General features: G+C 45.1%; 1 protein-coding gene across 3 annotated transcripts in view; it reads right to left on the bottom strand.

The window, feature by feature from the left end:
• The window catches only part of Camk1d (calcium/calmodulin dependent protein kinase ID), a 407,849-nt gene that overhangs the window by 38,367 nt on the left and 354,265 nt on the right, over positions 1-15,217 (bottom strand). For all 3 annotated transcript variants that reach the window (XM_075970441.1, XM_075970439.1, XM_075970440.1), the window contains exon 6: positions 6,470-6,545. In XM_075970441.1, coding sequence (XP_075826556.1) covers positions 6,470-6,545 — 76 coding nt within the window. The remainder of the gene's footprint in view (positions 1-6,469; positions 6,546-15,217) is intronic.

The following is a 15,217-nucleotide window of genomic DNA, read 5'->3' as shown; positions in this document are numbered from 1 at the left end:
ATACTACCTACCCAAGAGCATGGGAGATCTTTCTGCTTCCTGGTGTCTTCTTCAATTTATTTCATCAAAGATTTAAAGTTCTTGTCATATAGGTCTTCCACTTGTTTGGTTAGAGTTACTCCAAGATATTTTATGCTATTTGTGGCTATTGTGAAGGTGATGTTTCTCTGATTTCTTTCTCAGCCCATTTATCATCTGTGTACAGGAGGGCTACTGATTTTTTTTTTTAGTTAATCTTGTATCCTGCTACATTACTGAAGGTGTTTATGAGTTATAGAAGTTCCTTGGTAGAATTTTTGGGGTCACTTATGTAAACTATCATATTATCAGCAAATAGTGAGAGTTTGACTTCTTCTTTTCTGATTTGTATCCCCATGATCTCCTTTTGGAGTCTTATTGCTCTAGCTAGGACCTCAAGTACTATATTGAATAGATATGGAGAGAGTGGACAACCTTGCCTTGTTCCTGATTTCAGTTGGGATCGCTGGGTGTTTCTCTCCATTTAGTTTGATGTTGGCTGTTGGCTTGCTGTATATTGCCTTTATTATGTTTAGGTATGTTCCTTGTATCCCTGCTCTCTCCAAGACCTTTATCATGAAGGGATGTTGTATTTTGCCAAAGGCTTTTTCAGAATCTAATGAGATGATCCCGTAGTTTTCTACACTTCTATAGGCACATTCAATAGGGGGTTGAGTGTGACCTGGCAGATGTGAAGGACTCTACCATGCAAATTTCAGGGTATTACAAGATGGTCACTACCTGCTGGTTGCAGCAGCAATTATTCTTATGTTTATTAACCTTCCTGATACCGAGAATGTCGGTCACTATTACAATACTGCAGCCTGAGCTAGGGCCCAGTGATTACACTGCAGTCTCTGCCTTGGACGCTTGGTCTCTTGTTCCTTCCCTGAAAATATGCATTCCATAAAGAGCCAACTGTCAACCGCTGGGACTACCTTGGTGAGAGTCAGTCTTTGTGTGAGGAAATGAACCTACCTGTATATAAATGAAGCATTGTTCACTCCTTTCTTAAGAGATAATTAAGTTGTATGCATACATAGTCACATCAATATTTATGTGGCCTACTTGTAATATCTGAAAAGCATGGGAGGTCAGAGAAGAAGAAAAGCCATTGCTGTATTTTTGCCTATGATTTCTTCTAAGCAGACAGACAGGTAGAGGTCATGGCCAAACCTAGCTGAGCCTATCTAGCTTGCTTTCATTGCTTCTGACCTACATGATTTCTTCCGTTCGAGAGTGTGAATGTCCTTAGGATACCAGTTTTCATCTCAGCAGGAAGCCAGTGTGTTCTCTGCAGCACGATGCACGTCTGAGCCTCATTTAGAGAAACAACCATTCATCTTTTTGAAGTGAGAGTTTAGTCCATGAGATGCTTACTCCTGTCTTGAGAAGGGAAGTCTATTTCCTTGGCACTTGTACTATCTTGGCCAGGTGAGGACCACAACACTGGACACCAGCATACACTATCTTATCTTTCTCAGCAGCCGCAGCTCTGCAGACAAAGGTGCTTCTGGTAAATCTTCAGCACTAGAGCAAGATCCCTGGCAGGATCAGGACCTCTCAAGTGTGCTTAACAGCAATGAGCAGCCTTGACAGAAAAGCGATTTCTCCTTCCACATGATGGATAACAGAGAAATGAGCAAGGAGACACAGAGAGAGGCAATTTAACAAGCACCCGCACTGGCGAAATGAGTGATGTTTGCGTGGTGTGCAGAGAGAAGACAACGTGGTGATGTGGTCTGTCTCAGCCATTTTTGTTGTAGCCTAATATCTCAGGGTGACAGGCTGATCAATTGAAAATAATAGGGCAGAGTTCCAAAAACTGGGAGAGGCTAGCTTCTCTTCCACTCTAATTGAGAAGCATTAGGGTCTTGGTTCGCTCTCCTGGGGGAAAGCTGGTCTCAGCTGCTCCATAGCTGTGTACGGTCTACAGACAGAGGATGGATGGAAGGCTATATGTGGTGGGCCAACATAAAGGTAGAAGTTTCAAAAGTCTGAGATTGAAAGTCACAAGTTTTGTTTGTGTGTTATATACATGCGTACATGTTGATGTTGGCTGTGTACATCCATGCGGAGGCCAGAGGTAGACCTCAGTTATCTCCCTCAATGGCTGTCCACCTTCCCTTTTGAGCATGGGTCTCTCACTGAAGCCAGAGCTCATCTATTTGTCAGTCTGGCTAGGCAGTGAGCTCTAAGAATCCACTTGAGCTTCAGCAATCTACTTGTCCCTACCAATCCCCAGGACCTGGATTATGGGCATGCCCCCACCATGCTCAGCTTTTATAGGAGTGCTGGAGATCCAAGATCAGACCCTTAGCTTGGGTAGCAAGCACGTTACTGAGTCATATCCAAAGCCCTGGGTTCTGCTTTTAATGCTGGTTTAACCTAGTGCTAACTTTTTGCCATCCCTATCAACCTAGGCCATAGGACCTTCACAGCCCTTTAAGTACCACAACACACATAGTCTTGGTTTGCATCTCTTCTCTGTTAGGATGTTCTGTCTCTCCTCCTATATGTCCTTCTTTGCCAGTCTTCTCCACAGACCTTGAGTGGTATATCCTTCCAACTCCCAAATACCCTGTCTTCGATGATTGCTTCATTCCATGGACTCCAACAGCTGGCCGAGCAGAGGAGACCAACAGCCTCCACGGTGTTACTTCCAGTGCCAATGACGAGCATTTCTATAGTGCTTTCTCTGTCTAGGAGCTGACCTGGGTGCTAGAGATATAAACATGCTAGACTAGGTGACTCTTCCGGAGTGCTAGTGAAGCCCACAGCCAGGCAAGTTAGACTCATAAGTGGGTTAAATATTTATAATGATAAATTCAAAGGCAGCGGTTTTCTATACACAGCCATGGTACATGGAAATTATACCCAGAAAGTTTTTAAGACACTGTCTTTTCATATAGTAGAGACTGCCTTGGAACTTTCTAAGTAGCCCAGGGTGGCCTTGAACTCCCATTTCTCCTGCCTCTGCCCCCAAAACTCTGAAACCACAGGTGTATGCTACCAACATTCAGCTGGCATTGGAACACCTTATAGTATGTAACTTAAACACCCAAAGTCCATTCATTCTCTGCTTGTCTTGGCCGAGCTCTGGCCATTATCAAGAAAAAAGGAATCCTTGCCCACTGTCTTCAAATCTGATACAGTCACGAAATCAACCTGAGTGTACTTTCTGGGGAAAGCTAGTGTCACCAAGGGAAACCATCAATATGAGTATCTCAAGTTCTTATTAAAGTAGAAGTCGAGAAATACAGTACATCCTCCTTTAAGACCAACTTGAAATACTACATTATGTAGCATAACTCTAAGTGCCTAGATACACCACTGTTCAGACACACCAAGATACACACGTCATATCTGCACCTCGGGACTCTTTGAAGCTCCACATGGCATTGCTAATTATGTTAATATATCCTAGTATGTTTTTAGCTGTGGCTCAGGGAAGATGCAGCTAAGCGCCTATTGACTGTCTATTCCTTGTGGTTTTCTCTAACAGCACTGTGACTTTTCTTTGGGATTTTCCTCCTTCCATCGGGCCACTTGGTTAGCTTGCCAAGCAAGATGATCCCATTTTCTTTGCCAATGGCTGGTTTAGAAAGGATACCAGAGAACCTGCTTCTGTGTGCTCTCGTTGCTGTGGGAGGACACGGCAAGAAATGGAGCCTACTATAAGTAAGAAGCAGAGGCTCACCAGGAATTTTCCTGGCCTTTGCGGTCTACAGAATTACAGGCATTGTTACTGGTCCTTGTTTACTCTGCTGTGTCTTGTTAAAGCGGCTGGAACACTAAGGCATTCTTATTTAGTTTAGTTGCTTACTCAGAAACTCTAAAGATTGATTGTACCTTTAGTGTGTGTGTGTGTGTGTGTGTGTGTGTGTGTGTGTGTATGCTGGTCATGGGTCTGTGTGGGGGGGGGATGCCACACAGGTCAAAGGGGCATCAGAACCACTGGAGCTTGAGTTAGAAGCTGTTGTGAGCTGCCAATCATTGTGTGTTGAAAACCAAATTTCAGTCCTTTGCAAGAGCAGCAGGTGCTCTTGACTGCTGCGCCATCTCTTTCTCCAGCTACTTACCCGATAATTCTAAGAAACATTAATTAATAGTCATCCTCAACAACTGTTGATACCCTTTTCTATGTCAAGATATCAAAGAAAAATATGATACCTACACTCCCACGGTGAGTACAGTCCCAGGAAAGACCCTTCCAGGCCATCGAGATCAGCTTCAACTGTTAGCAAGAAAGGTCTAGTCTTTCCTTTCCTTTTTAAAGCTTCCCAGTTGAGCTGGGAAAGTCAGGACCTCTCAGGAGGATTGTAGCTAGGCTGAATAAGGACACAGGGTCCTTATAACTAACTCTGTTTACCCGGGACCATAACTAATTGTATGTGTGTGATTTTATTAGGGAACTGATTTCACAACTGTTACTAGATTCTCAAAAGGGTCTATTCCCCATTTTTCCCCTAAAGCAAGGAACTATTGCAGAAGATGCAGGATTAGTTACCTTTATATATCTGTGGCCAATGTACCTGGAAGACAAACTTAAAGGGAGGACTGGGTTATTTTTGCCCCACGGTTCATCACAGTTGGGTAGAGAGAGAGGGAGACAGAAATGGGGAAGGGCAAGATAGAGTTATCAAGGACATTCCCCTCCAGTGAACTATATCCCCCAGCTAAGTCCTACCTCCTAGAGCTTCCAGGAGTTCCTAAAACAGCACCACCCACTGGCAGCCTAGGGGTCTGTAGGGAACATTTTCCAGTTAAATTATGACAATGTTTGACATGCTTAGAAAATGAAGACACATGTAAGTGTAATATCTTTGACTCAGCACTCACGTATTTCCATAAACGAGAACCCTACGGGGTGTATTGCAGTGGGCCAGACTCCCCCGTAGCAATCAATGGTCTAGACCCACGGGAGCTATCACCCAAATCCACACTGGATTGCACAAAGCTGCCCAGTTGAATGTTGTTGTGGAAAGATCATTTGCTTCCTAGGTAACGAGGCAAAGCCAGCACAAGGGGAGAGGGGTGTTTGCAGGACGCTAGGCAAAAGGATGCCAGACTGCAGGAAGCTTCTCCCGCCACAGTGTCTTCTAATCCTCAGCAGGGGAGGCCTGTTGAGTAGAGAACGCTCCTTCTTTGTGTGTGTGTGTGGGGGGATGATCAGGAGAGGAAGTTCATTTCCTAGCAATTATAGAAACTAGTCCGGCTAAACCTGCTATAAAAGCCTATCAGATAATAAATATTTGCAAATACAAGTGCAATTAAAAACAACTTTAGAGTAGACAAGAAGCAAAACAAAACCTAATGATAAGGAACAGAACAGGTGATCCTGAAATGCCTTCAAGGAGGGCGTGGGCTAGAAGACATTGCCTGGAATAAGGAGATAAGATCTCTAACAGGAAATGAGGCACTCAATCCATGTGTTTTGATTTCCATTCATTTTTTTTTCCTAATTGTGATTTCTTTTGGAGTCGTGTTAGTATTTTCGCAGTATTTTTTCATCCACCTGCTCCAAAGCCACGATGGCACACAAGAAGATTTTCTGTTATAAGTTGATAGGGAAATGGAAATGAAAATAGATTCCACCTACTAGGGATATGTATATTTTATTTTTTAGTTAATTAATTAACTAATTGTTGTTGTTGTTGTTGAGACAGGGTCTCTCTATATAGCCACGAGTGTCTTGAAACTCACTGTGAAGATAACACTGGCTTCAGACTCACAGAGCTCTGCCTGCCTCCGCCTTTCGAGTGCTGAGATTAAAGGTGACACCACCAAGCCTGGATATGCTCTTTTGGTTTTTAAAAAGGGGTAAGTATTGGTGTTGAACATGGCTGCTGGGAATGTATCTCTAAAGTGGTCTGTTGCTGCATATACTGCTAGTGGCTTCTCAAAATTTAGACAAAGAATTATCATATGATATAAATATCAAGTCCATTTATAGACTCATACATTCCCCAAAATTGGAAGCTTTATTTTCATGGTCATAGCAGCATGCTGCACACAAGCCTAAGAGTGGCGGAGACTCTCAGTTGTCCACAGAGGGGCGGTACAGACAGGTGGGTATCAGTCCTGAAAGGAAGCACATTCTGATGTGTGCTTCAACATGGGATGAACTCTGAGGACATCATAAATGAAATAAACTGATTGAAAGAGGAGCAACGCCACATGATCCCACTTCTACAGGGCCCCAAGAGCAGTCAGGTTCACAAAGACAGAGAGTAGGGCGGACGTTACCAGGGGCTGAGTGGGGGCATAGGGAGCAGCTGTTTGTTAGGGCAGAGCCTTAATCTGGAATGACGAAAACATTCTGGAAATACACAGTGGCGGTACTGCTGAGATGAACTGAATACTCCGGAATGATAGAAATCTGTGTTATACATATTTTGCCATGGTCAAATAAGAGGAGAGGGGAGCCAGGGCCGCAAGCAATACTTACAAGATATAAGCGATCACCCCAATGGACCAGCAGTCAACAGCTTTGCTGTACGGTTTCTGGGCAAGAACTTCAGGAGCTGTGGACAGATAAAGAGGATTCACAAATCTGATGATTTGAATGCCTGAGACCAGAGACATTTAGACTTCTCATTTGCTGATTTTTTCTTGTTGACTATTCAGATTTTGAGCTACCCGTGAGTCTAAAAACTGAGCAGGGGGCTAAGAAACCTGGACTATCAGTGGTAGGTCATATGCTCAGCGTGCACAAAGTCCCAAGTTCAAGCTTGACCCCAACTTCCAAAGATATTTAAATAGATAATAATAAATGACTCATTTGTCATTTTCTTCTAACTAAAATACAAAGAGGTATGTGTGCATAGAAATAATTGTCCAACTGATCAGTAAATAATTTCTTCTGAGAACCAGAGTCAACACTGTTGTGAGAAGGTAATATTGGATTGGGGTGTGGAGTATGAGCTGTTCCCCCAAACTGACTAAGGACATCTTTGGCTCCTATGGGGTTCCGTGAGGTGCCATGGGGACAAGGCCCTTCCTGTGCCTTCGTGGGGCATACAGCACAGCCGAGAGAGCAGGGATGGCTCGGAGCTGCTCCTGTTTTCCCCGACTTTGGGGTGATTCATCTGCCAGCATTCCACTGCTCCTCTGCAGAGCAGGGACTGCCACTTCATCTCTCTTCATCCCTGAACCACTAGTTCATCAAGAGTCCAGGAACTGCCACTTCATCTCTCTTCATCCCTGAACCACTAGTTCATCAAGAGTCGTTGCTTCCAGGGGTCGGGGCTCATTTTGTACCAGCCCTGACACCCATGCTCCTGGCCTTGTGGCCACAGCTCAGGGACAGGTATCCACCTGGTGTCTGTGACCCACAGCGTCTGGTGCAGCTGGCACTCAATGCGGGTAAAGACAGCTGAGATGATCAACCTCACTGACAAGGGAAATCTCCTTGTCACCTTCAACACAACCATGCTTGAGGTATCGTTAGCACATAAGTTCCAGAACAATGACAAAGGTAGAAAAAGTGAAAAGAGAATCATTGATAAAAGTCCTTGCTCTGCCTAGAATTGTGTGTTCTCTGGGATTCAAATGGCTTACCTACCCCAACATCCTTGGGGAAACCCTATTATCATGACATTCATTATCCCCAAATTGTAGGGCAAGATACAAGGGCAGTGAGGGGTTGAGCCAACTGGTCAAAGCAATCCAGCCAGAAAGTGGCCTCCTCACCCACGGCTGCTCGAAGGGACCTAACCTCACTAAGTGCTGCTGTCAGCTGGGGCTCCGGCCAGCAGCTGCAATGCATCCTGTTCGCATCTTCTCAACGAGAGCTGCAGCACCTGAGCTTGGAGCACAAGGGCAGGAAGCTGAGCAGACATGGAAGATCAGGCCAGTCTGACCCTCATTCTGGAACTTTCTGTTAGACCATGCTGTTTGATTAAAGTGAGAACTTCTCCAGTGTACGAAAAGTCCCGAAAATCCGCCATGGGACTCTGTCCTTTCAATCTCTTGGAGATTAATATCTCCCTGAGCAAGAATAGGAAGGTGCAGGCTGGAAAGATAGCTCGGTTGGCAAAGAGCTTGTCTTCCAGAGTATGATGCCCAGCACCCACACAAAAAGTATAGAGGCACACTGTGATCCCAGGGCTTGGGAGGTAGAGGAAGAATATCTGGGGTGTGTTGGCTGCCAGCCTAGCCTACTTGGTGAGTTCTAGGCCAGTGAGCGACACTGCTTCAGATAACTCAGGGTGGACAGTGGCTGGGTAATGATAGACAAGGCTGTTCTCTGGCCTCCACACAGAGATACACAATGTACATATGCATGCACCCCCCCACATGCATCTGCATCTACACACATACAAAATGTGCACATAACACACATATATACCTATACATTAAAAAGAGTAGGAAGCTGTATAATCTTTTGTTGAGTATCTGCTCATAAGAGAGAAATACAGCTTACGGATTGGCCCAAATCTCATTTTACGTTTCAGTCCTGAATTCCATCAAATCTTTTATCAGATTTTTTTTTAACAGAAGAGAAGAAATGCATTTGCATGGCTGTCTTGTCTTTGCTATGTTTGCCATCAATGCAGTAGCAAAAAAGGTTTACAGACTGGTAAACCACCTTGAGAAACAGCCTTTGGAGAGTTGGAAGCCAGGTGCATAAATGGGTCCTTTCAGACTCGCTGCTAAGAGGATGCCTCTCAGAGCCCTCTGTTATGGGAAGTGACAAAGGGAGCCTCTTAGCCACAGTAAATGTCCCTTTGATTTAGGAGACTGACACTCTGGTCTGAGTGGATACACTGGCACAGATGGCGCTCAGTGACTGTGTCTGATGAAGAGTTTGTCACTGGCAGAGGAGGCACTCAGGACACCTGACGACCATTCTCGCTACACACAGGGTGACCAGGATATTAGGGGCAGAGACAAGCTGCTGGCAGAGGCCCTGGACCACTTCAAGGATCCCAGGGCTCATTAGCAAGATGGCCAGCCATCCAGCCTGGTCCTACCAACCTGCCAACCCAGGTGTCAAACGACACAGAGACACAGGGAATTAGTGCCAGACTGATGGCGCGGTCTCACTGTCATTGCAGCAGGTGCCCACATGGCGACAGACACAGATGGCGAAGACACAGAGAAGGAAGCTGTCAGTATCATGACTGCTGCTTACATAGTAGACAAGCAAAGACTGTCCATGCCCTGAGGTAAGATGTTCAAAGCGAACAGAAACCACTGTCCTGCAGTCATACCTCTCCAAGTCTGAACTCATTTTGTCTCTGTCCCCTTTTCTTCCATCTATTAACTGTGGGAGGGAGAAATCTTTAAAAGAACAAAACCCATCTTCAAACTCTCAGTCTCAGAGACAAGAGTGAGCTGGTACTAGGCACATGTTTCCATTTGGGTAGGAAAAGCCACTAACGTTCTGGGCAACTGGGAAAGGAAGGCACTGTATGGAATCCAAAGCAAGCAGCTGATTGCATGACTTGAAATGTTGAGGTTTTGTGTGTGCATGAGGACACATTCTGAAGCCAGAGGACAGCCTTGGCTCACCTTCCTCAAGAACCAAAATTCTTTTTTTGGAGACAAGGCTTCCCATGGCCTGGAACTTAGCAAGCAGGCTAGGTGAGCAGGCCAGTGAACCCCAAGGAACCACCAGGGATTCCAGTTTCTCCAGTGCTGGTCTTACAATCTCATCATATTCAGTTATAACAAACCATAGGTTCTGGGGATTAAACTCAGGTCCTGATGCTCATGAGGCAGACACTTTACCACCTGAGCCATCTCTCCAGGCCTGTGGCTTTCTCTTTCTGCTCTAATACTGATAATCAGTGGATACTGCAGCTAATGCCCTCGGCTCCTTGTCAACAGAAGGGCTACTTGGTGTGGGCAGGAACCCAGCCCCAGTTCACCTGACACTGCCGCTGAGCACTGGTTCTGCAGGACATGAGGGTTGGATGGTGCTGTGTGGCCCTCACCAAGGGCCGCTCTTTCCCTGCTCCTAGTCTGGTCTAGTGTGAGTTGTGCATGCTGTCCCCTGCATTGGGTGTGACGTGCAGGTGGGGCTTGCATTCCTCCAGTGGCTCACTAGCTTCACCCTTACTGTTTGTCTAGTCTTCCTTTCTCTGTAAATGTGATGTCAAATCAAGCCAGATATTCTTTATTTATTAAAACAAAATGTTTATGTGGGGAAAAATGTGTGAAATTCTCAGTTTCATTTCTAGTAATTAATATGGACACACGCACAAACACACACACACACAAACACACACACACACATGCACAAAACCTCTTTAGTAGGTTGATATGGAGATCAAATCCTAGGACCTCCCAAAGCCAGTGGAGAGATTTTCTCAGGTTCTACCCTTCTCCTCTGCTGAGTCCACCTGATGGTTTGGGACCATCTCTTCCCATTTTCTGCATTCCTTTCAGCTGCATAGTAGCAGAGAGAGAACACCTGGGGAGTTGACTGCACATTCTGGTCTTTTCCGAGACCAGCTTTCACGGTGAGAACCAGCCAAATGCCTTATTATTGCCCTATCGGTCTCATGCCACTTGGCAAAACTCTCCTGTAATTCTTTAAAAAAAAATAAAAGAAATTCACAGCTTCCAGTTGACAACCCTGAAGGTGATGAATGAGTTTCTAGGCCAATGTGGTGCAGGACAGAGTCTGGGGACTGAGGAAACAGCACCCTGTGAGCCAGGCTGCCAGGGTTCCACATGTCTGGAGATGCCAGGGGACTTTCCCAGAGGTACAAGCTATTTTCTTCTAATAGCATGCAGCAGAGTTTACATGTGGTGGGAAATTCATACAATGATGTCCTGATAACCCCAACACTCTTAAAAGAGGGAGGCCTTCAATCTAATTCATATAAGTGGACCTGGGGGCAAGGGACTAGGGCTTGTGGCACTAGGCAGAATGGGTAGGGGCCTGTCCTCCTGGCACAGCCTTGATAGAAAGATAGCCCAGAGGAGACAGCTGTATAGAGGCCCACCCACATGAAGGTTTGGAAAACGTATACACTGTAGGTCCAATCCTCTGACTATCCACTAGACTTTGTCAAAGTCATCTTTTTTAGACACAGAGAGAGCAGGCTGGGGCTGTGGGCAGAACTCTATCTGGGTGATACACAGTTGGGTCCTTCAAGCCTCCCATACCAGTCCCATAGTTCACCATGTCTTATACTATCCCCCCAGCCCTCCCCGCTTTGAGAACCACACTGTGACATCCAGACGCATACTGCTGGGAACAGGGATATAGAGGAGGCCTTGTGTGCTCCAGGCCGAGCACAGTCTAGTTCAACTGAGGCCCAACCTGGTCACCACGCAGGCCATTGTTCTTTTGGGACGATGCTCTCAGAGTCCACATAAGTGGGTTCTAAAGAGATCGATCACTTCAAGGACGCTTAGTGGGTAACACAACGGTAGAGGGTAGAGGAGAATTAAAGGAAAGGGAGGGGAGGGAGAAGGAGAAAAAGGAAGAGAGAGAAAAGAAAGGGAGGGAGAGAAGGGACGGAGTAGAGGAGGAAAAGTAAGGAAAAAAACAATGGGTTTTAGAATGCTATTAATTGTTCATTAGGAAATATGTATATTGAGTAAAAGCAAAATCAATCGCTCCATCATCAGTTGATTTCTGGCAGAGAACTGGCTCCGATTCTCTACACACGGGTCTGTCTGTCACCCAGACCGTTCTTCCTTTAAAAGCCCTTTCTCAAACACATTTCAAAATCACTAGGTTTAAATCTATCCGGAGAAAGATGCCATTTATTAGCTGACAGCTCAGAACTTCCTCCCTCATGGGACTTAGGGTGCTGCAAGCTCAGCTTTCCTCATCTTCCTCACAGAAACTGTTCAGAACAGTAAACTGAAGCTCATCTTTATGCGGGCCATGTAGGCACAGCGAAGCATCAGAACATCCCACAAACGATCAGAGTTCTCCGCAGATGGAGTCCTCTGGGCGTCCACATTTCCCCCAGGCTTTTCAGAAGGCAGTAGGACTAGAATTTAACACGGAGGGATTTATTACTGTAAGACACAACCAGCCCACATACGGAAAATTCCACTCTGTGGGCAATGACATCTATAAACCAAGTTATTTTATATTGATGTAGGGAAAGCGTTCCTGGTCAGGGTGGGGCCCAAGAGATGTGGGGAAGATAAAAAACAAAAGAAATTTAGAGGACTTTCATCTTGTTTTTAAAATAATTTAATTACTGTTTTTTTTTTTTCTTCAGGAAAAAAGATTTGAGTGAAAACTGAGAGATCAGGTCTCCCGTGCAGGTGGGGACATGGGAACCAGTCTGACAAAGAACAGGAATTTCCCCCTTCCGGAGGAATCCAGAATGTACCCAAAAGGAGTTCCTGCTAGGAGGGTACACCAAGACAAGACACCATCACCCTGTCACCAAGTCCAAGTTCACGCTGGAGGTGATTTGTTCCCCTCTGTAGATGTTTGTTCCACCCTTCCTCTCAGCACGTCACAGATGATCACCTCAGCGGGTGAAGGACAGGAACACAGTCAGGAGGACACAGCCCTAGATGCCGGAATAAAAGTCAATGGTCCAGAAGCAAGGGGATAGGAATAGCATCATCCATTTTATGTAGCCATTTAATCAGTGGTGACTAGAACGTTGGTCTTTACTGGCTCCTGGCTTTATGGGGTGAGGAAGTAACTCTGGCTACAGCTCCAAGGAACATAGTGTTCCTCTTCTCCTGGGCACTAAGCTCAGACCAAAGCCACAGCAGTAACTGGACATCGGCCACGGGAGCTGCCTTCTCAAGGAAGAGTGTGAGAAAATAGATGTGGTCATGAGGCACAGAGGAAGAAGTGCTTTTGGTTAGCTCAAGTGGAGTTTGATTGAAAGTCTGAAATTAGTGCATATACTCGAAGCAAAACCCATGGTGCCCATGACTATAATCCCAGCACTTGGGAAGTCCAAGGTCATCCTTGACTCTATGTAACCAATCCACCAACACTACCTTGAATTACATGAAACCCTGCCTTAAACAAACAAAAGGCAACTCTACTTTTTCAGTACCTGGACTAAAGGCAGGTAGACTATAGGCGGGCTTCTCTGTCATTATGTTTTGGAGATATCATTATCTGTCTACGCTTTGGTGTTCTGTTTATTTGGGGTGTCTGCCACTTAGGTCTGGAGTGATATTTTAGTGAAAAGAATGTGTGGTCAGTAAAATGGCTGAATGTGACCTCTCTGGATAAGGAATTCCAGGAAGCATGCGAGTCCAAAGTTAAACTGTTGGACCACAAGTGGTAGTCCTGTCCTTCAGGAAGACACAAGGAGAAACACATCTCGTTGGGTGAGTGAAACGGTCAAATATTTTCAAAGAGTGAGTGACACTGTGCGAGACAGGGGTGGCAAAAAGACATTGTGGAATATTAGTTTGAGATGTGTTACATTCATTTAGGCTGTGGAATATCTGTTTAATGAGGCAAAGATGTGCTGCGTTCTTTTCTTTCGCATTTGTTTAACTCTGTGAAGCTGTGTTACTTTGCTTGTGTAATACACTCAATTGGTAATAAAGACCTGAATGGCCAATAGCTAGACAGGAGAGAGAAATAGGCGGGGCTGGCATGCAGAGAGAATAAATAGGAGAAGAAATCCAGGCTTGAGAGAAGAGGGAGGAGCATGAAAAGAAGAAGAGGATGCCAGGGGCCAGCCAGCCAGCCACAGAGTAAGAAGAAAAGAAAGATAGACAGAATAAAAAGAGGTAAAAAGCCCAGAGGCAAAATGTAGTTAAAGAGAAATGGGATAATTTAAGTTAGAAAATCTGACTGGAAACAAGCCAAACTAAGGCTGAACATTTATAAGTAAGAATAAGTCCCCGTGTATTTATTTTGGGTGGACCCCCAAAAGAGTTAAGAAAAAAAACTACAAGAAGATGTTTTTGATTATTTAAATCAGTTTGAGACAGAGTCTTGTATAGCTCAGGGTGGCCTCAGACTCAGTCTGAAGCCAAGGATGGCCTTGAATTTCCGATCCTCCTGCCTTTCCCTCCCCAGTGTTGGGTTGACTGGCATGCACCACCGCAGGTCTAGTCTATGCTGTACTCTGGGATCAAACCTGGGGCTTTGTCCATGCTGGGCAAGCCCTCTACCAGCTGAGCTACACACCCAGTAACAATTTCTTTTAAACGGTGGGAAAGATGAAAAGTTCAGAGATGAAACCTAAAAGTGCTGGAGATCAAGGAGAGGGAATACGACCCAGCTTTTGTGGTATCAGAATTTCAGACATACACTTTAAGAGCTTATTGGCCTTGGGGGAGAATTTCATTACAACGGAAAGGGATGCCCAATGTTCCTAGGTCTGTTTGGGAAGAATTTTTAGCAGCAATAATTAAAAACAAACAACCCAATACATGATGGAGGAATGTCCTGTGAAGACCTGACTATGTACTGCTTTCTTTAGGGTGTTAGAATCTGTGTACAGCTGAGTCTGAGCTGTAGGACTTGCTTGTATTGCTGGTACTTGGGAGGCTGAGATGGGCTAATGATGAAGTTGAAGGCATCCTTGTCTTCATAACAAGATCTGGTCCCAAAAGAAACACACACACACACACACACACACACACACACACACACACACACAATCCAAATGCCAAACCAGACCAACAACCACCTAAAACACAGGCCCATCCTTGGCCATGGTTTGTCTTCCATCGCCTTCTATTTCAAAGAATGCAAGGTTCTTGGGACAGCTCTGGACTCCTTTTGTTGCTATAGATTCATTTGCTGTTTCTTACCCATGACTTAAAGCTGTACTTTACTAAAAAGTCTATGACTAGAATATCCACCCACTCTGATGTTCCAGTAGCCCCTTGACTTGGATTACAGCCTTGAAAAGTCCCCATGAATGCATCACCTTGGCTGGGAATTACCATTTGGACTTAAACTGGGATTACTACGCAAACCTACTGAAGCCAGTACGTGGATGGTGAAGGAATGAGGCTGAGGAATAGGAAGGGAATGGAAAATTCAGAAGTAACTGGGATTTGAATGTGGAAGCCACATTCAAGTTAGGCCAGGACATGGAACCTGGCAGTAGAGTGCAGGCCTAGCCTGTCCAGCTTTGATCCCCAGCACATTCTACCAATACAGAGAGGTTTGGTGTGGCCACATGTGCAAGGCTGGGTTTACTTTATCCATATTCTTACAATGAGCCTTTCTGTCCCTATCTATATCCACTCCTTCAAAGATTGATGAAAAACAGAACAC

Source organism: Microtus pennsylvanicus, chromosome 4 (assembly GCF_037038515.1).
Source record: "Microtus pennsylvanicus isolate mMicPen1 chromosome 4, mMicPen1.hap1, whole genome shotgun sequence".
NCBI lineage: Eukaryota > Metazoa > Chordata > Mammalia > Rodentia > Cricetidae > Microtus > Microtus pennsylvanicus.
The sequence above is the reverse complement of the archived record's forward strand: the minus strand, read 5'-3'. Positions and strand labels throughout refer to the sequence as shown.